The sequence below is a fragment of the Triturus cristatus genome, chromosome 8 (genome assembly GCF_964204655.1).
Source record: "Triturus cristatus chromosome 8, aTriCri1.1, whole genome shotgun sequence".
NCBI lineage: Eukaryota > Metazoa > Chordata > Amphibia > Caudata > Salamandridae > Triturus > Triturus cristatus.
Genome location: NC_140591.1, coordinates 466,102,743 through 466,124,152, shown reverse-complemented (window position 1 = coordinate 466,124,152; position 21,410 = coordinate 466,102,743). Strand labels below are relative to the sequence as shown.

The 21,410-nt window shown below is 49.0% G+C and overlaps 2 protein-coding genes across 3 annotated transcripts in view; one reads left to right on the top strand and one right to left on the bottom strand.

Annotated features, from left to right (window-relative positions):
* The window catches only part of TRIM13 (tripartite motif containing 13), a 114,585-nt gene extending 103,527 nt beyond the window's left edge, over positions 1-11,058 (bottom strand). Inside the window, exon 1 of one of the 2 annotated variants that reach the window (XM_085621924.1) lies at positions 10,715-11,058. In XM_085621924.1, the coding sequence (XP_085478050.1) occupies positions 10,715-10,720 (6 nt within the window). In that variant the 5' untranslated portion in view covers positions 10,721-11,058. The remainder of the gene's footprint in view (positions 1-10,714) is intronic. The other variant, XM_085621925.1, reaches the window with a different exon arrangement.
* SPRYD7 (SPRY domain containing 7) overlaps positions 1-21,410 on the top strand; it is an 875,965-nt gene that overhangs the window by 363,769 nt on the left and 490,786 nt on the right. The gene's annotated exons all lie outside the window — the stretch shown is intronic.

Below are 21,410 nucleotides of genomic sequence, written 5' to 3'. Positions count from 1 at the left end.
AAACTGATTGCGCAAGACTCCCGGCCACCCTTATTGAAAGCCAGTCGCCTGAGGGGAGATTCAAGGCCCAAGTTAGGAGATTGGCACTTCTGAGAGACGAGATTAGGCAGATTTCCTTGGAGGCCGCCAAACTGCTGTGGAGGACCTCTGTAGCAAGAGTCTACGGCTGGGGAGACAAAAATGGGAAGCTCCTGCATCGACTGGCCACGTACCCAATGGCCAACCGCATAATTCTGGAAGCGATAGCTCAGGATGGCACGATCCATCGCTCCCCGGGGATGGTGGCTCACTGTAATGCCACATACTACGCTGCCCTCTATTCCGCTCGGCCTCCCAATCTTTCACTCTCAAAGCTGCTTCATTGGGAGCAGATCTCTCTTCCGCGGCTCATGGAGCCTGAGGCGCTGGACCTCCCGATCACTCTGGAGGAGGTCAATGAAGCCATATCTCACATGGCCTATGGTAAGACCCCGGGACCGGATGGACTCCCGCAGGAGTTTTATGCGGCCTACCAAGACACGCTAGTACCTCACCTTCTGGAGCTGTACGCCGAGACGGCTGGCAGAGGCTCCTTCTGCAAGGAAATTGATATTGCCATCATCGTGGTGATGCCTAAGCCTCAGCCCCCCACAAAGCACTGCTCCGACTACCAACCCATCTCTCTCATTAACTCGAAGCTCAAAGTGTTTGCCTCCGTCTTAGCCAACTGCATGCGACCGTATTTGACCAAGCTGGTCCATCCCAACCAGTGCGGCTTCATGCCCTCATGGGGCACCAGGCACTGTCTCGGACGTTTCCACCTCGCCCTAGCGAATCACCAGCGATTGACCCCATACTTGTCGCTCCTTCTCGTTGACTTTGAGAAAGCTTTCGATTCCGTGGATTGGCGGTACCTCAAGGAGGTGTTGACGGAACTGGGCTTTGGGGAAAACTTCCGCAATCTGGTAAAGCATCTATACAGTAGGCCACAGGCATATGTGCTGGTCAATGGAGCACTGTCACAGCCATTCCTCATCAGGAGAGACACGAGGCAGGGATGCCCCCTCTTGCCCCTCCTTTTGCCTTGGCAATGGAGCCCTTCACTTGCCTCATACGGTCGGACAAACATATTAGGGGATGGAAATGGCCTGGGCTGGGAGAAGACAAAATCGCTCTCTATGCAGATGACGTTCTGCTCTTTCTGGCCTAGCCAGCGCAGTCGAGACCCCAGTGTCTTCGAGCATTGAGTCTCTTTGAGCAGGCCTCTGGCCTCCGACTGAGTCACGCTCTCTGGCCCGGGACTTAGCAAGACTAGCAAGCCACAAGCAGTTTTATTGTGCCATTTACATAATCTTAGGATCCGTGGTCACGGTAACCCCTGGCAGGCGTCATTCAGCATTGAGTTGATGTCGCTCTGTTCTCCCCCTGGACAACCAACAGTGAAATGCCTGGAAAAAATAACCTTTGGAGGCATTGGGGATTTAAAAAAAAAATATTTTAATGAATCTATTTCCAGGGAGACTTAAGCAGACTGCCCAAGATCACAATACATGCAGTAGATGCCGGTACTGAAACATTGTTATATGGTTTCAGAGCAGGCTGTTATACCACTTCTGCCCTGGAACTGAAGGAGATGCTCTGTGCCACATCAACCGTTGGCAATTATATAGCGCTTGGCATAGATAATCATTGGAATGCACGGTTATACGTTATATGGATCTGTGTAGTAATTGCACTGGTAAATCTAAACGTGCTCTTTATTATCAATGAAATCATTTTACATTCCTTATAGCATGGGAAACTTCTTTTAATTGACATGACAGTGGAGCAGCCAATGTGCATCTTCCCCCCCCAAACAAGCCCAGCCTCACCACTCACAAACCTCACCAGTCGCCACTGCAGCTCTGCCCCCCAAATGTCGTCTTCTCCGCCCCAGTCTTTCTTCTGATCCATCCCCATATGCCACCCTGTGTTATAGTGAACCCGGGAGGACGTTTACAGAAACATTGAAATCATTCATTAGAACTGTAATAAGTTGGCAGCATGCGCGATGCTGTGCAATACACGCCGTGCCAGGACCGACTGGCACCTTCTCAGAGGAAGACAACAGAAGTCACGAGGACCCGTGTCCCCTGAATAGAATTATTCATATAATTAGAGGTTTACAATAAAAAAGCTAAAAAGCGGAATTCATGTTCTCAAATCTCCGACGAGCAGCAGGCAGAAAGGTGGGACTTTAACAGGTTTTGACTGTTTCCCTTGACAAGAGTAATAAATAACGATGCAGAAAAGTAAAACAGAAAAATAAAAACATATTTAAAAACAGTAAAGTAAAAGTTGAACACTACCTTTCAAATGAGAGCATTTCTACGGAAAGACAAGACCTTTGGGAACCTGCCGCCTTTTGCTAGCGTTGTAACTTTTACCCCAGTCTTTCCATTTACAGTTTACGAACGAAAGCGATTGAATATATAAAATGGGGTCTGTGTCTGGTTTTATGAAATGTCCTTTTTGAAGCACATTTTGTAGTGCGAATGCGCAGACCTGTTTAGAAAATTAAAAGGTGATCCATTATTTTTTCATTTTTTGCCGAGTTCCAGCAGGAACGCCACAGTAGTTAGAAACCAGGCCACTCATGTAAGGGAGTTCTCGCTTGTGAAAGGTTAAGAAGGAGATTTCTGTTTTTGTTTTTCTTGCTTTAAGGACGTGATTTTCCCACGGCTAGAGCGCAATTCATTTTCGTTGGCGCTGCCTGAGTTACTGGCCCCAGTTTAATAGGAGATGCACGTCACTGAGAGACCTCAGTCGGTTGGGTGCCTGCTGCAAACATCTGTGAGTCCTCTGTAGCCCAGAAGCCCAGACAGCACTGGCCTCTCATCCATCTGCAAGAAATCAAATGAGTTCCACCTAGTGTGGTAATAGTGACGTGTTATTTAAGCGCCTAGAAGCAATTCTGTTTGTGATGTGTGCTAAAAAGCAACGCAGTTGCTAAATATTTACATACCTACTTCCTTTGCTTGGCTTCACATGGAACAGCTTACAAGTGACAACTGTGCCAAAATTTTGATTGCATTACAGATATAATTATATTTCAGCATTCGTACACCGTTATAGGAAGCCGGAGCAAATTTACGGGCGGGCAGCGTGCTGCATGCCCAGGGATTGTGTGATTGCCAGAATGCCGTATTTGTTGTGATCATGTGTGCAATGTTTTTGATGTGCTGCACGACTGACCATAAAGGAGCTCTGCTGTTGGAGCAAGTTCAGCAGAAAATAGAGGCGCGTAGCCGCTTGAAAGCGGACACCGCCGTAAAATAAATAAATAAGTGTGGTCGCTATAGTTGAAGCGGACCGCGCTCCAAAGTAAATAAATACATTAAAGTTTCTGCGATGTCATGGGTGCAAAAGGGGAAGCTCACCGACTACAAGAACGCTGACCGTGTAACGATCGAGTCTGGATGGGCCATCCAAAAAGGAGACAGGGCAGTAACAAAGAAGCCTCATTTTTAATCACAAGCCAGCGTTTACCATAAACGATGACGCCAGCCAAAAAAAAGATGGCGGGGCTTCAACTCCACTTCTAAAATGTCCTCTATGACAATATGCCTCGCAGAGCGAACAGCGCATGCATGCTGCAACGCTAGGCGAGACCTAAAAACTACAACCTTTGTAAATTTGAATTGAGGCAACGGACAGGACGAACTCAAACTGGACAACCTAAAACAAACAGAGCCAGCAAATAGAAACCGAGCAAATGCGACTTACAAATCACAAACCCAATGGTACACAATGGGGGAATGCATTCCCAGGGAAGCTTTTCAAATGTCCCCAAGATGCCATTAGCAAACCAGACAGTACAGGCTTCAACCTAAAACGGAAATGAAGCCTGGAACCACCTTAGACTATACCCCTATTTAGTAACTTTTAAAGGCTGCAGATTGTGTGGATAGGTGCTTTGTAGCGATGGTTCAAGGCACTTTCCATCAAACCCTTCTAGCCTACATGTCAATGTATTCTGTAGTTTTTGGTATTTTATAGTTACCAGATAGTGATACCTTTAATAGATATCAAGCTATTTTCTGTTTGCTTTCATATCTTTCTCACTCAAAAATCGTTTGTGCCACACACCTTATCTTCCACCGAGTTTCTGGAAAACCATCTGGGAATTTTAATTCATATTGTTCCCCCTTAAAGGCACCCTACATGCTGCAGCACACCTAATTAGGGCCTGAAAAAATAAGATCTCATCACTACATCCTCATGGAACAAAACCGGCTCAGTTTGCCAACCCGTACCACTTTCTGATGGCTGACACCACAGCCCTCTTGGATGACAAGCTCATCACTTCCAGTAGCTCTCTGCAAATACCGTTATTACCAAATACATACATGCATAATATTGCATTCCTCTGGAAACAATTCATTAACATTTGATTAAAGATATAAAAGTTTTACAGAGATCAGGCAAACGTTTTTCACTCTGTGTTGCTAATAGAATGTCGCTTTAATGATGCCAGAAGACTAATAGTCAATTGATTAGACTGACTGTGCTATCATTTGCTCTGATGTCACATTGCATGCACATTTTAGGGGCCTCGCACATTTCTGTGTGGGGCCCCAAAATCCTAGAACCGCCCATAGGCCTCCAGGCTAGGGTGACCACCTGTCCATATTTCCCATAGGCTGTCCTGAATGTGTGTGCCTTGTCTACTCGCGTAGTTTGCGAAGTTCGCGCTACTTCGCACTACGCGAATTGCACGTAGCACAGTGCAAACACGCGTGGCGTAGTGTTGCGTAGTGCTGCGGTCATTTTTTGCTTGCTCGCGGTCCTCAACGTCAAGTTGGCGACCGCGAGCAAGCAAAATGACATCCCGGCGAGACTTTTTCCTTGTTCGCGATCAGCAACATCATGTTGGCGATCGCGAGCATGGAAAATAAACCTCCTGGCGAGATTCCCAACGCGAGGAGGTCAGGTTTCTCATTGCGAGTGGTTGCGTATACTCGCGACCGCTCGCGATGAGAAGCTACCAGTTCGCGTTGAGAAAGCTGCCGCTCGAGTAAAAATCTACTCGAGCAGCAGAAAACTACAGCTCGCACTGTGCAAGATGCCATTTTCAATGATTGCACAGTGCCGGTGCCGGTTGCTTGTCCGCACTGTGCAATCATTGAAAACGACATCTTGCACAGTGCGAACAAGGTACTACTCAGTTTGCGAAGTGCTACGCGTAGCTCGCGTAGTGCGATGTGCACTTTGCGTAGCTTCGCGAAGCGCTACTTCGCGAACTACGCCCAGGGTTACTATGAAGGCATAAGTGGTACATTACAGACAACTTTTGTGCGTAATTTTACACCAACCTCTAGACCGAGAATGGGATCGGCATGAGGGATGCCAGCACATTATTTATTTCAGTGTGTTTTGACTAATTCAGCTGTTACTGCTTGCATTGACAGCGGCGGCTGGCAATACAAAAATATAGAGGGCGCCATGTGCCCAACTCACCTTAATGATATTCCCGCCCAGCGCGACTGTCCAGGGTCTGATGTCCATGAGCAGGATAGGGACGGTCTTCCTTACCTGCCAGGCGACATGTGACTCTTAACCAATCCTAGAGCTGCTCTCAGCATGAGAACAGCCACAGGATTGGTGGGAGCAGGCTAACCCAGCGCTCATTTTGAGGCTGGGGGCCTGTGCCAGCATTCCACTGGCTGTTTCACAGCCCAGGGACTGCTAGGTGTGCAATGTGCATGTCAGGCTGGCCGTAGGTAGACAGCCAGACAACCCGACATGCACACTGAAAGGGGCAGCAGTATTCCTGCAACAGGAAGACTCAGCCCTGCCCCCTCCCTCACGCTTGAGCTGTACACAGCACAAGCTGGTGACAAACAAATAAAATGGCATTTTTATGCCATTTTATTTATTAGTGTGTGCCTGCTGCGCATGCAGCAGGCAGGGTGAAGCTTCTCCGCCATGCAGGCAGAGCCGCCCCTGTGCATTGCTCTGGTAAAGAAAAACTGTTACTTTTTCAGGGAGTGTTAATGACAGGGTATTAGCAGTGAGAAGATCACATTTGCATTTGAAATGTTATCTCTGTCCACTCCCCCTGCGGACTCTTTAAAGCAGACTGCCTGCAAGAAAACAAGTATTGGCAAAGGCAACAGATCTCACCTCGGAGAGATACTGCCTTTAGCAATGATTTTTATCCATGCTGCATAGAAGTGCCACTACTGTGCAGCATGGCTAAAAATAATTTATAAGAAAAAGAGTTATGATGCGGCCAGGGATCACGCACTTATTTTATTTTTCTTAAAACAAACAAAAGGTAGTGGGTTGGGGGAGGAGTCAACAGGGAGGGAGCAAAGGCAGTGGAGAAGGTTGCAGTGGGAAGAGGACACGTAAGAGACAGTGGGGAAGCACAGGGACAACGTAGGGATGGTGGAAGGGGTTGGTGAGGCGAATGGAGGGTGGGCAGGATGGGCTGGGGAAGCAATCGGACAATGGAAGGTGGGCGGGAGGGAATAGGACGGCAAGCTAAAAACAGAGGGTGGGCGGGAGGGGATAGGTCAGCAAGCTGACAACAGAGGGTGGGCGGGAGGGGTAGGTCAGCAAGCTGACAACAGAGGGTGGGCGGGAGGGGATAGGTCAGCAAGCTGACAACAGAGGATGGGCGGGAGGGGATAGATCGGCAAGCTGACAACAGAGGGTGGGCGGAACAAAGGGTGGGTGGGAGGGGATAGGTCGGCAAGCTGACAACAGAGGGTGGGCGGGAGGGGATAGGTCGGCAAGCTGACAAGAGGGTGGGCGGGAGGGGATAGGTCGACAAGCTGACAACAGAGGGTGGGCGGGAGGGGATAGGTCGGCAAGCTGACAACAGAGGGTGGGCGGGAGGGGATAGGTCGGCAAGCTGACAACAGAGGGTGGGCGGGAGGGGATAGGTCGGCAAGCTGACAACAGAGGGTGGGCGGGAGGGGATAGGTCGGCAAGCTGACAACAGAGGGTGGGCGGGAGGGGATAGGTCGGCAAGCTGACAACAGAGGGTGGGCGGGAAGGGATAGGTCGGCAAGCTGACAACAGAGGGTGGGCGGAACGGGATAGGTCGGCAAGCTGGCAACAGAGGGTGGGCAGGAGGGGATAGGTCGGCAAGCTGACAACAGAGGGTGGGCGGGAGGGGATAGGTCAGCAAGCAGACAACAGAGGGCGGGAGGGAGAGGATTGGGGCAGCAAGCTGACAATAGAGGGTGGGTGGTAGGGGACGGGCAGCAAGTTGACAACAGAAGATGGGTGGGAGGGCAGGGGGAAGAGAGCAGATAAGGGGGTGGTCAGGAGGGGCTGGGAGAGCAGGCTGACAACAGTGTGTGTGAGGGGATGCTTCAGCGAGCTCACAATGGAAGGTGGGTGGGATGGTTCAGCAAGTTGACAACGGAGGGTGGGCAGGAGAGTATGGGACACCAAGCTGCCAATGAAGGGTGGGGTTCAAGCAGCAAAGCTGACAACAGACAATGGTGTGAGGGAGGAGCAGGGGGGAGTGCCTGGACAACGAATGGAGGGGGGTGGTGCACACGGGCAACAGAAGGTGGACAGGAATCTCTGGGTAGTTTTATTTACTGTTAATGTTTGACTTACACAGATGTAGTCGAGAAAATTGACCATTTGTCCTGAATGTTGACAGCCCCTGTTCATAATATGCCCTATGGCAGGGAGTCACCCTACATCCACCTAGGCAAATATACACTAGGGGCACCTCGGTGAACCACATACAAAAACAATCGGGCCGGCATTCTCACAGTAGAAGCACACACAGCCATAGAGCACATATGTCAACACAAAGAGCAGACGCTGCGTGCACGAAGACCATGGCCACCATTACATTACACGTACACTGAACAAGCATTTGCAATGCATTAGGTCTCGCATTTACGCGAGTTTGAGCTATTGACATTGCAAATAACAATGCCTATTGGCATTGTCATTTACAATGCCAATAGCTTTAACTTGTGTAACTGCGAGACCTATTGCATTGCAAATGCTTAATATTAGTAAGGTGTTATATACACCATTTGAAGGCAGGCAATACAAGAGCTACTTTAAATGAATGAAAGCAAAATAAAGACGACAAACAGAGAATCGGCACAAAACAAATGCATATTATTACATTTCTTAGCACTACCAGGGAAAGGACGTCAACGTTGTTTATGACGTCAGTGGAAAGCTCCCTCAGTCGCACGGAGGGGCTGGGTAATGGCCCAGTACTTCACCAAAAACTGCAGGCCCGTTCATTGTGGCATTACGGTAGCACCCATCTCTTGAAGTGCAGAGTAACGGAACTGTGGGGAAAGCCTAAATTCCAGCTGTTCATTTCTGTTTTAATGAATGAAATACCTGTATGCATAATAGCAAGTGTTAATCTGACCCTTGTATATGGGGGCATGACCATTTCAATTTGAAACGGAAAACGAAATCGGAAAAAACAAAAAAAGGTAGTGAGGGTGTGCGGTTAAAACATCATGATAAATATTGTGATTAAACTAGTTAAGGTACATGTGCAAATCGCTTGGGAGGAATGGTATGAAAAAAACAGGATCCAAACAAGGAATGAGACGTGACCAGGGCATCACAAATATTGCCCAACTGAATGTCTTGCATGCCTATGTATCCTTTGTTCTTTCCATGAACATCTGAGTGGTACTTAGTCAATGAGCATCATGAAATCTATGCATTAAAAATGATATCATTACAATTTCAATAATACTCTACTTTCTCAAGTGTCGGACTACCGGAAGTGCCCTCCTTCTCATGTCTAGCAAGTGACAGGGATCCCAAGTCATGATAAGTCAGAATAACTAAGGCTAAGTGACATGCATGCTAATAGGGTTGTTGTGTGTGTAACCTAGGTACTTACACATTTCACCATTGGGTAACCCACAATTGACTGAACTGTTGTGTCGACAGAGAGAGGTGATACACTTTTAACAGTGAAAAGCCAATCCAATGTTTTTAATAAAAATAGGTACGAAACCGGTATGAGAGCCTTACACCATCTTTATGTGTTGCATGATATTGTTATACGGAGGCTCAACGGTGAACATGACGTGTTTCCGGCAGCGGGACGTGAATTTAGAGAAGCCGGGCAGAGGACCGATGCCGGTTATTCTTCCTGCATTCAGGTGTAGACAGACATTTCTCTGTGGTTCCTTGGTGGTGTGGTAAGGGTACCCTGGCACCAGTGTTTAAGTTACCATTTTACAGACCTTTGGTTCGGGGTGATAACTTCACTGCTGAAACTACAATACTAATTCTTGACACTTTGGAGTACAGTTTGCTCGCATTCATGCAGCTCGCGCGGCCCTCTTGATAACAGCCCGCGCTCCAGCATTTATTTCTTCATAATTTGAGATGCCGTGACAGAAACGGCATTCTGTGATTTGTGCGTTTGTGTGTGTGACAGTAACGGTGCTAGGAATTCTGCTTAGGGCAATATTCTAAATGCCGAAGCAATGTTTAGAAACTGCACTTGAGTGATCTACTTTTGATTACAAGGTGACGAAGCAGTGTTTCAAAACGGCATGGAGTTTTCGGTACAGTAATCGGAATCCATTATTGCTATGTGGTCATGATGTAAATCGGCAACAAAATGCTATACTGTCCTTGGAATCTCTCTTTGATATCACTTCGTTCACATTTCCGGCTCTATGATATCAGTTGCACTTGCGATAACAGCCGTGGGTATACTGATTAGTGAAGCATGCCTTTATTGATTCCGTATTTTCTCATTGTCTTGTAGTAACAAGGGAGGGCACATGGATCTTAAGGATTACCCCCTGTGAAGCATGATCAACAAGCAGGAAGTGGGATAAGGGAGGGGGTGGCAAATGGTGTGCACTTTCGCGGCCGCTTTGATGTTCTCAGTGGCCGCGCGGCTCACTGAGAACATCAAAGAGGCCGCAAAATGATCACGCAGGCTGCCAAATGGTGCGCGCGCCCGGCGCACATGCACTGTAGTTGGCGGCCTGAAAGCACTGGTTTGCACTTCCAAATCCCCCTTTTACAAAAGCTCTCGCGAAAACAGCGCTAAAGCGCTTGCTCAGGCGAGACCTAAAAAGTGAATTTGCCATAGCCTGATGTCTGTCCGTCAGCAATAAGTGGCGTTACACTCAGACCAAAAAGTTTAACAATACTACAAAACAATGCAGTTTCTTCTAATGCAAACAACATATGCATACACTGACTTTCTTTTACAACATACCCAGAAATGTGACACAAACATACAAAAATACAATTATAATCGACTGTAGGGGGAGGTACACTGGTTACCCGGAGAAGCAGGACTTTGACCGGTAGCACCTACACAAACGGAGAATACTGTAACCAATTAACACAAATAAGAAGACCAATTCCGAATTCTACAATTAGGCAAATCGTGTATATTGTTTTCTTTGTTCTTCGTTGAAATAAAAAAAACAATATAAGTCCGAGCTCACTAACAGCGCGATGCTTGCAATGATTTTCAAAGTTTCCTCTTTCTTGCGTGAATTTGCATATCCGCGGCTGCGATCTCGTGTGAGACTGCAAAACGCACCCCATCCCAATCTCCGGTTTCGTTGGGCATGCTTCCCGGAACTTCCTCAGGCCTAGCCGCGGCCCGCGTTTGTTGCCGCCCAGGCAGTGCAGTCAGTCAGCAGCTGAGGGGCAGCCCTAGGAGCACGGCGGCCGGGACAATTCGGTGTGCTTCGGCTCTTACCGTCATTCGGAGGGGAGATCCCCGACGCCGCCCCTCCTCTTACTCTCCGTCCTCAGAGTAGAGCTCAGGGATGTGGTGGAACGGGTTCATCCCAGGCTGTCATGGCGGAGGGAGACGTTGTCGCACTCCTTAGGGACTCCAGCTGTCGTTCCACGGCCAATGCAAGCAATCTTGGAAAATAAATCGATGTGGAAAACTGGCAAGCACCGTTCCACCCCTGCTACGTCTCTGCTCCCGCAGATGGGTAGGCCCCTCCCAGGGCTGCACCATAGTATGTGCCAAACGGCGTTCAGGAGAACTGCATGCACATTGCACCCTGAAGGTCGTGATAGTCTGACGGTGCAGAACCAGGAAGCATGCATATTTTTCCCTTTCAATATCGTTCATTGCGGTTAACGGTGCATACAGAATAAGCATTTGCAAAGCCAACCCATATGTTTTCCGTTTTGAATAGTTACTAAAACATTTTAAAAGATTGCTGCAATGGAAGAACAAAATACATTGCTTTGTGTATGTAATGCGTCCGGGTGACGAAGCATTTAATTTGCGATGATTCAGCGTACTTCTGATATGTATAATAGTCCTCTACAAACATTCATTAGAGGGGGCGGAGAGTGGGGCGTATGTTAACCAAACAGTGAGTAGTGGGAGATGATGGGGAAATAAATAATCCGGCCTACTGGAATTATGCGGCCGCGGATTTTTTTGCATAATTATGGATTTTCTTCATTTGCCACATAATCCATAATATGCAGCATAATCGGATTAACAAAAAAATTGTTTCTAGCTCAAAAGGTCCGAAATGTTCTAAAAAGCGAGGACACGTGTTGCAGCGCAGTGGAAGGCTCTTTGGAAAGTTGCTTATTTCCATATGTTGCTTATTTCCATATGTAGGTTTTAAATTGGTACCAATAAGGTGCAACCTGCTCCCAGACAGTGTTAACCAGTGTAACAAGCACTGGCAAAGCCAATAGGTCTTGCCTATGTGAGAACTGTTTGCTTTGCCAATGTTTTTTAGCCATGTTGCAAATGGCTGAAAGTAAGGAAAAAAAGCTTTATGACAAAGCCAGTGTGGACTGCGTTATAGCATTTTTATTTTTTGACTTGCAACTATGCTGCACTGAAGCCAGAGCTGTTGTATAACCTATACTATACCATCCATGTAGATCTATAGTCTGGGGGCCATAGGTGCACTCCTGACCTTTGGATGCGTAACCCTGTTCAAAACAGGCAAGCATTTCTTTACAAGTTAATCGAGGTGAAAGAAAGCAAGTAACTAGGGTGTCCTGCACAGTTAACTTTTGGGCCATCTTCATTTTTAAAGGCATCCTGCAACAAATGTGTAAAATATGAAAAGTCTCTAGAAAAATTTCAAAGATGTATTTTAGTCACTTTCAGAACTATTTCATCGCAGTAGTAGTAGTAGTACGTTAGACTAAATCAGTGCAAGTATTTTTTTAAATAATAGTTTTCAAACCTGAATTTGAAAATGCTCATGCTTCCACCCACCCTGACAATGCTAATAGTGAACTAAGAGGCAAGTCAGTTATGTGCACCTTTTGGATGGCGTGGGTTGCTATTCTACATGGACAACATTTAAGTAAAATCAAATGTTGGAGACATTTTCAAATAGCGCAAATCCTGAAAGTATGTATTTCAAGATCGTATTATATGTAATAATAAATAAAAAGCATTAACAAAGCCAATAGGTTTCGCCTACGTGAAATCTATTGTTTTTGTCTGTTTTTTGTACATGTTGCAGATGACTATATTACAGATGTGAAATAACAGAAAGAGCTGCCTACCTGGGGAACCGGGTTCAAGTCTCTGCATTGGCTCAACATCCTGTGATCCTATCCAAATCATGTAATATCCCCAGTTCCATAATAAGTGTCTTTGTGCAAAATAACTGGCACTCTTATAAAGCGTCGAAATTCTTCATAGAACTTTTAAGTGCTTTTTATAAAAGCTGGCCATACTGTGAAAAAGTGATCCATACACTTACATATTTTTTTTTTAAACTTCTGTTTATTACAGTAAAGCAGTATACCACATTATACATTACCACATTCGTATACAGTTGTTTAGCAGTACATGGAAAATCAATAACAAGCATCATGCTTGCCTTCCAAATCCAAAGGGGTGATACAGTTCTCTCTGAGATCCATACAATTTTAAGTTCTGCCAGTGTCCAAGGTGAGGAGAAGAAGAAGCCTGCAAGAGAGGAAGTCTGCGAGGGAGCAAGCCTGTGAGGGGATAGAGGAAGGGTCAGGAAGCATTGCGGCGGCAGTGGAGGACACGACGCTCACACTGAGATGGCAGACGGTCGGTAGGGAGCATGGAGCTGATTCTGAGTTTGAGATCAAGTAAAATATAGCAATAATCGTCATTCAGTGGTTTTCTTAGAACTTTTGGTACCGTGCAACTGCACCTTGTGCACCATTCAAATCATGACCCGAGTACCTACAAGGTAATCACACTTGTGACTGCTTTTTTAGTGGTGAAATATATCAATAATCGGTGTCCAGTGGTTACCCTAGAGATTTTGACCCCTGTGTCAATGCACCTGCTGCACCATTCAAATTGTTACCCTACTGCCTACAAGGTAACTGTACTTGTGATTGCTTGTTTAGTAGTAAAATATAGCAATAATCTGTGTTCAGTGGGTTCCCTTGACCTTTTGACCCCTGTGCCGCTGTTCCTGCTGCAGCATTCAAATCGTTATCTAGTGCCTGCAAGGTAACTGCATTTGTGACGGCTTGTTTTGTAGTAAAATATAGCAATAATCTGTGTTCAGTGGGTTTCACAGAACGTTTGGCCCCTGTACCGCTGCACCTTTAAAATCATGACCCCAGTGCCTGCAAGGTAACTGCACTTGTGACTGCTTGTTTAGTTGAAAAATATAGCAATAATCGGTGTTCAGTGGGTTTCCTAGAGGTTTTGGCCCCTGTGCCACTGCACCTGCTGAACTATTCAAATCATGACCCTAGTGCCTGCAAGGTAATGGCACTTGTGACTGCTTGTTTAGTAGTAAAATATAGCAATAATCAGTGTTCAGGGGGTTTCATAGACCTTTTTGCCACTGTGCCACTGCACCTGCTGCAAAATTCAAATCATTACCCTAGTGCCTGTAAAGTAATTGCACTTGTGACTGATTGTTTAGTTGTGAAATATAGCGATAATTAGTGTTCAGTGGGTTCCTTGAGCCTTTGGCCCATGTGCCACTGCACCTGCTGCACCTTTTGACCCCTGTGACACTGCACCTGCTCCACCATTCAAATCATGACCCTAGTGCCTGCAAGGTAACTGCACTTGTGACTTCTTGTTTAGTAGTAAAATATAGCGATAATCTGTGTTCATTGGGTTTCCTAGACCTATTGGCCCCAGTGCCTCTGCACCTGCTGCAGCATTCAAATCATGACCCTAGTACCTGCAAGGTAACTGCACTTGTAACTGCCTCGTTTAGTAGTAAAATATAGCAATAATAAGCGCTCCGTGGGTTTCCTAAACCTTTTGGCCCGTGCCACTGCACCTGCTACACCATTCAAATCATGAACCTAGTGCCTGCAAGGTAACTGCACTTGTGACTGCTTGTTTAGTAGTAAAATATAGCAATAATAAGCGCTCCATGAGTTTCCTACACCTTTTGACCCGTGCAACACCACCTGCTACACCATTCAAATCATGAACCTAGTGCCTGCAGGGACAAATGAGGAAATTGTTTATATCCAGTAATGTATTTGTTCAGAAAAAGGCACAGTTGGAGATGGAATACATACTTATTATGCAGCTAAACCTAAACACAAAAGCTTTAAAAAAAGTGCAATTAGAGTTATCACACTCTCCAAAAATAGTTACCACAGATGTCATAAATAAGGCATATGCTATACATATCAAAGTGAAAACCAAGCATTGTTAAATTGTGTTACAATGTTGCTCTTTTCTGTGAAAAAATATTACCCTGTGCTTGACAGGAAATGGGCCATTAATAGTGTAAATTGCACAAGATCACTATAGGTTAGGCGGACATTGAGACTGAAATGAGGCTTTGTACTTTGTCCTCAAAAAGGTAGTATCACAAATTAAATGGACTCACCATAGAAAACCGAATTTTGCAACAAATGTGTTAACTATGAAAAAAATCTCAGCAAAACTTCCAAAAATGTATTTCATTCACATGCAGAACTGTTTAATCTTACTAGTACATCAGACTAAATCAGTGCAGTCTGCAAGTGCCCTCCTGAACTTTGCATGCAATCCCCCGTTGAAAACGGGCAAGTATTTATTTACAAGTTAATCAGCGTGAAAGAAAGCAAGTACAGCAGACTAAATCGGAGCAAGTCTTCTTTTTTTGTTTGTATTGGTTTTCAAACATGATTAAAATTAGTCCACATATATGTATACAAAGAAATCGACCAATCTAGATACATAATCAAACTATACATGTTTATCATACACAGGCATATGCTGTACATTTGTGTTTTGAGTATGGTGGTTAGGTGGGAAAGAACCAACTCTTGAGTAGTCTTCTGAAGAGAAGATAGTTATCTGTGGATCTTATGTTTGGGGGTAATGAATTCCATAGTTTGGGTGCTTGGACAGAAAAAGATGTACCACCCATGTTTTTTTTCTGGTATGCTGGGGTTTTGAGGCGAAGTGCCAATCCGGAGTGGAAGTTCCATGTTTGTATGTATCTGGTGATTTTATTCCTGATAAACAAGTGGTCCTGTTCCATGTATTACTTTTTGAGTGATAAAAAGCAGCTTGAATGTGGATCTTCTGGCAACCGGTAGCCAATGCAGGGCACTGAAGGCAGGGGATATGTGGGCTTGTGGCTTTACATGTAGGAGTAGTCTGACAGCAGAGTTCTCAATTAATCAATCAGGGGTTTGTCAAGCATGGCTACGCACCTGTGAGGGTCTCAAGGCGCTGAGGGGGAGGTCTGCGGGTCCGTCTGGAGTTCAGTCAAAGAGCCAGGTCTTGAGGTCCTTTCTTCTAAATTTGTTGTAGTCTTTTCATAGTTGATAACGGTGTCTCGAGGTAGAGACCATTGGCGTAATCGGGTTTATATAGTACTAGAGAGTTAGTAGCTTGGACCTTGTGTAGAAATACTAGGTGGGAGAAGATGCATCGCAGAGTTTTTATAGTAGTGAAGCTTGATCTTGCTACCTTATCCTCTTGGGCATTTATTGATAGTTTTGGAGTCCATGGTAATTCCAAGGTTTCTTATTTCCTTGGATATTTTAGGACATGGGTACTCACAAACTTTCTCTCGGGGGGCCAAATTTACAGTGTGGTTTGTGTCCGAGGGCTGCACCGGTAGGGGCGGGGTCAGTGGGGGAGGGGGCGGTGCTTGAGCAAAAAAAAAACTGTTACCATGAGGTTGAACACAGGCCCCTGCAGCGGACGCCTTCATCCACTGAGCCACCATTCCTGGCATACACACATCTCTCTCGCTCTCTCGCTCTCTCTCTCTCTCTCTCTCTCTCTCTCTCTCTCTCTCTCTCTCTCCCCCCCTCTGTCTGTCTCTCTCCCTCTGTCTGTCTCCGTCTGTCTGTCTCCCCCTCTGTCTCCCTCCCTCTGTCGCCCTCCTCCCTCTGGCTGTCTCCCTCTGTCGCCCTCCCTCTGTCGCCCTCTTCCCTCTGACTGTCTCCCTCTGTCGCCCTCTCTGTCGCCCTCCTCCCTCTGACTGTCTCCCTCTGTCGCCCTCCTCCCTCTGACTGTCTCCCTCTGTCACCCTCCTCCCTCTGACTGTCTCTCTCTGTCTGTCTCCCTCCCTCTGTCCCCCTCCGTCTGTCTGCCTCCGTCTGTCTCCCTCCGTCTGTCTCCCTCGTCTGTCTCCCTCTGTCTGTCTCCGTCTGTCTCCCTCTGTCTCCCTCCCTCTGTCTGTCCCCCTCTGTCTCCCTCCCTCTGTCTGTCTGTCTCCCTCCCTCCCTCTGTCTCTCTGTCTGTCTCCCTACCTCTGTCTCCCTCTGTCTGGCTCCCTCTGTCTGTCTCCCTCCCTCTGTCCCCCTCTGTCTCCCACCCTCTGTCTCCCACCCTCTGTATCCCTCCCTCTGTATCCCTCCCTCTGTCTCCCTCCCTCTGTCTCCCTCCCTCTGTCTGTCTCCGTCTGTCTCCCTCTGTCTGTCTGTCTCCGTGTGTCTCCCTCCCTCTGTCTGTCTCCCTCCCTCTGTCTGTCTCCCTCCCTCTGTCTCCCTCCCTCTGTCTGTCTCCCTCTGTCTGTCTCCCTCTCTGTCTCCCTCTCTGTCTCCCTCCCTCTGTCTCCCTCTCCCTCTCTCTCCCTCCCTCTGTCTCCGTCTGTCTCCCTCCCTCTGTCTGTCCCCCTCTGTCTCCCTCCCTCTGTCTCCCTCCCTCTGTCTCCCTCCCTCTGTCTGTCTGTCTCCCTCCCTCCCTCTGTCTCTCTGTCTGTCTCCCTACCTCTGTCTCCCTCTGTCTGGCTCCCTCTGTCTGTCTCCCTCCCTCTGTCCCCCTCTGTCTCCCACCCTCTGTCTCCCACCCTCTGTCTCCCACCCTCTGTCTCCCACCCTCTGTCTCCCTCCCTCTGTCTCCCTCCCTCTGTCTCCCTCCCTCTGTCTGTCTCCGTCTGTCTCCCTCTGTCTGTCTGTCTCCGTGTGTCTCCCCCTCTGTCTGTCTCCCTCCCTCCCTCTGTCTGTCTCCCTCCCTCTGTCTCCCTCCCTCTGTCTGTCTCCCTCTCTGTCTCCCTCTCTGTCTCCCTCCCTCTGTCTCCCTCTCCCTCTCTCTCCCTCTGTCTGTCTCCCTCCCTCTGTCTCCCTCCCTCTGTGTCCCTCCCTCTGTCTCCCTCCCTCTGTCTGTCTCTCTCTGTCTCCCCCTGACTCCCTCCCTCTGTCGCCCTCCTCCCTGTGACTGTCGGCCTCTGTCGCCCTCCTCCCTCTGACTGTCTCCCTCTGTCTGTCTCCCTCCCTCTGTTTATCTCCCTCCCTCTGTTTATCTCCCTCCCTCTGTCTGTCTCCCTCCCTCTGTCTGTCTCCCTCCCTCTGTCTGTCTCCCTCCCTCTGTCTGTCTCCCTCCCTCTGTCTGTCTCCCTCCCTCTGTCTGTCTCCCTCCCTCTGTCTGTCTCCCTCCCTCTGTCTGTCTCCCTCTGTCTGTCTCCCTCTGTCTGTCTCTCGCCCTCTGTCTCCCTCCCTCTGTTTTCCTCTCCCTCTGTTTTCCTCTCTCTCTGTCTCCCTCTGTCTGTCTCCCTCTCCCTCTGTCTCCCTCCCATTGTCTGTCTCCGTCTGTCTCCCTCTGTCTGTCTCCCCCTCGGTCTCCCTCCCTCTGTCGCCCTCCTCCCTCTGACTGTCTCCCTCCCTCTGTCTGTCTCCCTCCGTCTCCCTCTGTCTCTGTCTCCCCCTGACTCCCTCCCTCTGTCTCCCTCCCTCTGTTTTCCTCTCTCTCTCTGTATCCCTCTCTCTCTCCCCCTGACTCCCTCCCTCTGTCTCCCTCTCTCTCTGTCTCCCTCTCTCTGTCTCCCTCTGTCTCCCTCTCTCTCTGTCTCCCTCTCTCTCTGTCTCCCTCTCTCTCTGTCTTCCTCTCTCTCTGTCTCCCTCTCTCTCTGTCTCCCTCTCCCTCTGTCTCCCTCTCCCTCTGTCTCCCTCCCTCTGTCTCCCTCCCTCTGTCTCCCTCCCTCTGTCTCCCTCCCTCTGTCTCCCTCCCTCTGTCTCCCTCCCTCTGTCTCCCTCCCTCTGTCTCCCTCCCTCTGTCTCCCTCCCTCTGTCTCCCTCCCTCTGTCTCCCTCCCTCTGTCTCCCTCCCTCTGTCTCCCTCCCTCTGTCTCCCTCCCTCCCTCTGTCTCCCTCCCTCTGTCTCCCTCCCTCCGTCTGTCTCCCTTCGTCTGTCTCCCTCCCTCTGTCTCTCGCCCTCTGTCTCCCTCCCTCTGTTTTCCTCTCTCTCTGTCTCCCTCTCTCTGTCTCCCTCTCCCTCTGTCTCCCTCCCATTGTCTGTCTCCCTCTGTCTGTCTCCCCCTCGGTCTCCCTCCCTCTGTCGCCCTCCTCCCTCTGACTGTCTCCCTCTGTCTGTCTCCCTCCCTGTCTGTCTCCCTCCGTCTCTCTCTGACTCCCTCCCTCTGTCTCCCTCCCTCTGTTTTCCTCTCTCTCTGTATCCCCCTCTGTCTCCCTCTCTCTCTGTCTCCCTCTCTCTCTGTCTCCCTCTCTCTGTCTCTCTCTCTGTCTCTCTCTCTGTCTCTCTCTCTGTCTCTCTCTCTGTCTCTCTCTCTGTCTCTCTCTCTGTCTCCCTCTCTCTGTCTCCCTCTCTCTGTCTCCCTCTCTCTGTCTCCCTCTCCCTCTGTCTCCCTCCCTCTGTCTCCCTCCCTCTGTCTCCCTCCCTCTGTCTCCCTCCCTCTGTCTCCCTCCCTCTGTCTCCCTCCCTCCGTCTGTCTCCCTCCCTCTGTTTCCCTCCCTCTGTTTCCCTCCCTATATCGCCCTCTGTCTCCCCCTCTGTCTCCCTCCCTCTGTCACCCTCCTCCCTCTGACTGTCTCCCTCTATCTGTCTGTCTCCCTCCCTCTGTCTCCCTCTGTCTGTTTGTCTCCACCTGTCTCCCTCTCTCTGTCTCCCTCCCTCTGTCTCCCTCTCTCTGTCTCCCTCCCTCTGTCTCCCTCCCTCTGTCTCTCCCTCCCTCTGTCTCTCCCTGACTCTGTCTGTCTCCCTCTGTCTCTCCCTCCCTCTGTCTCTCCCTGACTCCCTCTGTCTCCCTCTGTCTCCCCCCGACTCCCTCCCTCTGTTTTCCTCTCTCTCTGTCTCCCTCTCTCTCTGTCTCCCTCCCTCTGTCTCCCTCCCTCTGTCCCCCTCCCTCTGTCTGTCTGTCTCCGTGTGTCTCCCCCTCTGTCTGTCTCCCTCTGTCTGTCTCCCTCCCTCTGTCTGTCTCCCTCTCGGTCTCCCTCCCTCTGTCTCCCTCCCTCTGTCTCCCTATCCCTCTCTCTCCCTCTGTCTGTTTCCCTCCCTCTGTCTCCCTCCCTCTGTCTCCCTCTGTCTGTCTGTCTCCACCTGTCTCCCCCTCTGTCTGTCTCCCTCTCTCTGTCTCCCTCCCTCTGTCTCCCTCCCTCTGTCTCTCCCTCCATCTGTCTCTCCCTGACTCTGTCTGTCTCCCTCTGTCTCTCCCTCCCTCTGTCTCTCCCTGACTCCCTCTGTCTGCCTCTGTCTCCCCCCGACTCCCTCCCTCTGTTTTCCTCTCTCTCTGTCTCCCTCTCTCTCTGTCTCCCTCTCTCTCTGTCTCCCTCTCTCTCTGTCTCCCTCTCTCTCTGTCTCCCTCCCTTCCTCTCCCTTCCTCTCCCTCCCTCTCCCTCCCTCTGTCTCCCTCTCCCTCCCTCTGTCTCCCTCTGTCTCCCTCCCTCTGTCTCCCTCCCTCTGTCTCCCTCCCTCTGTCTCTCTCCCTCCCTCTGTCTCTCTCCCTCCCTCTGTCTCTCTCCCTCCCTCTGTCTGTCTCCCTCCCTCTGTCTGTCTCCCTCCCTCTGTCTCCCTCCCTCTGTCTCCCTCCCTCTGTCTCCCTCCCTCTGTCTCCCTCCCTCTGTCTCCCTCCCTCTGTCTCCCTCCCTCTGTCTCCCTCCCTCTGTCTCCCTCCCTCTGTCTCCCTCCCTCTGTCTCCCTCCCTCCGTCTGTCTCCCTCTGTCTGTCTCCCCCTCTGTCTCCCTCCCTCCGTTGCCCTCCTCCCTCTGACTGTCTCCCTCTGTCTGTCTCCCTCCCTCTGTCTGTCTCCCTCCGTCTCCCTCTGTCTGTCTCTCTCTGTCTCCCCCTGACTCCCTCCCTCTGTCTCCCGCTCTCTGTTTTCCTCTCTCTGTGTCTCCCTCCCTCCCTCTCCCTCCCTCTGTCTCCCTCTGTCTGTCACCTTACCCCGCGTGTGTGGCAGCCCAGGCTGAGTCAGCTTCCCAGGCACACACACAGCCACACCAGAGTACTTCACAGGTCTTTAAAAGACCATTTAGTTGTTAATGAGGCTTTGTTGTATTTCACCTCTTAGCGCCCCTGCATCTCTACTCTGCTAGAATCGCCGGTCCCCCATAGAGCAGAGTGTCTAGGAGGCCGCGCTGCTGCGGCGGTGTTTGCTGACACTCTTTAATTAAAAAAAAAAAAAACACAGGTACAATGTCTGCAAGGTCCGCGGGCCGCCAAGGAAGGCTTGCCGGGCCACTGGCGGCCCGCGGGCTGTACTATGAGTACCCGTGCTTTAGGAGGTGGTCCTAGATCGTGAGGACAGGTACAGAGCGGGCCATAGTTTTTCCAATCGCCACATGTGAGTATTTCAGTTATGGATGCATTCAATTTGAGATAGCTTCATGTCATCCACTGATCAACGGCTCCGAGGCAACTGAAGACTTTTGAGTTTTCAATGTCTTTGGGGCTTTCCAGTTAAAGAGGTATTTGTGTGTCATCTGCATAGTTCTAGCATGTGAGTTGAAATTCATTGATCATTGCCGGTAATGACTTCATGTACATATTGAAAAGCATTTCTCTTCCTCATCACAATCGTTACATTATAAGAATATATCTGGTAGATACAATACTGTCACCAATAACTCTCAATAATTGCACATAACTCATTAGTAGGTCTAGAACTTTCAGGTTGTACTGGTTACGAAATACTACTGTGGAAGGACACCAACTTCCAAAGTTAGTTTTCCTAATAGGCTAAAATGTGCTCAAATACCGAATAGCCCAAACTGACACTTGCAGGGGCACAGGGCTGCATCAGGAGGCATACAGAT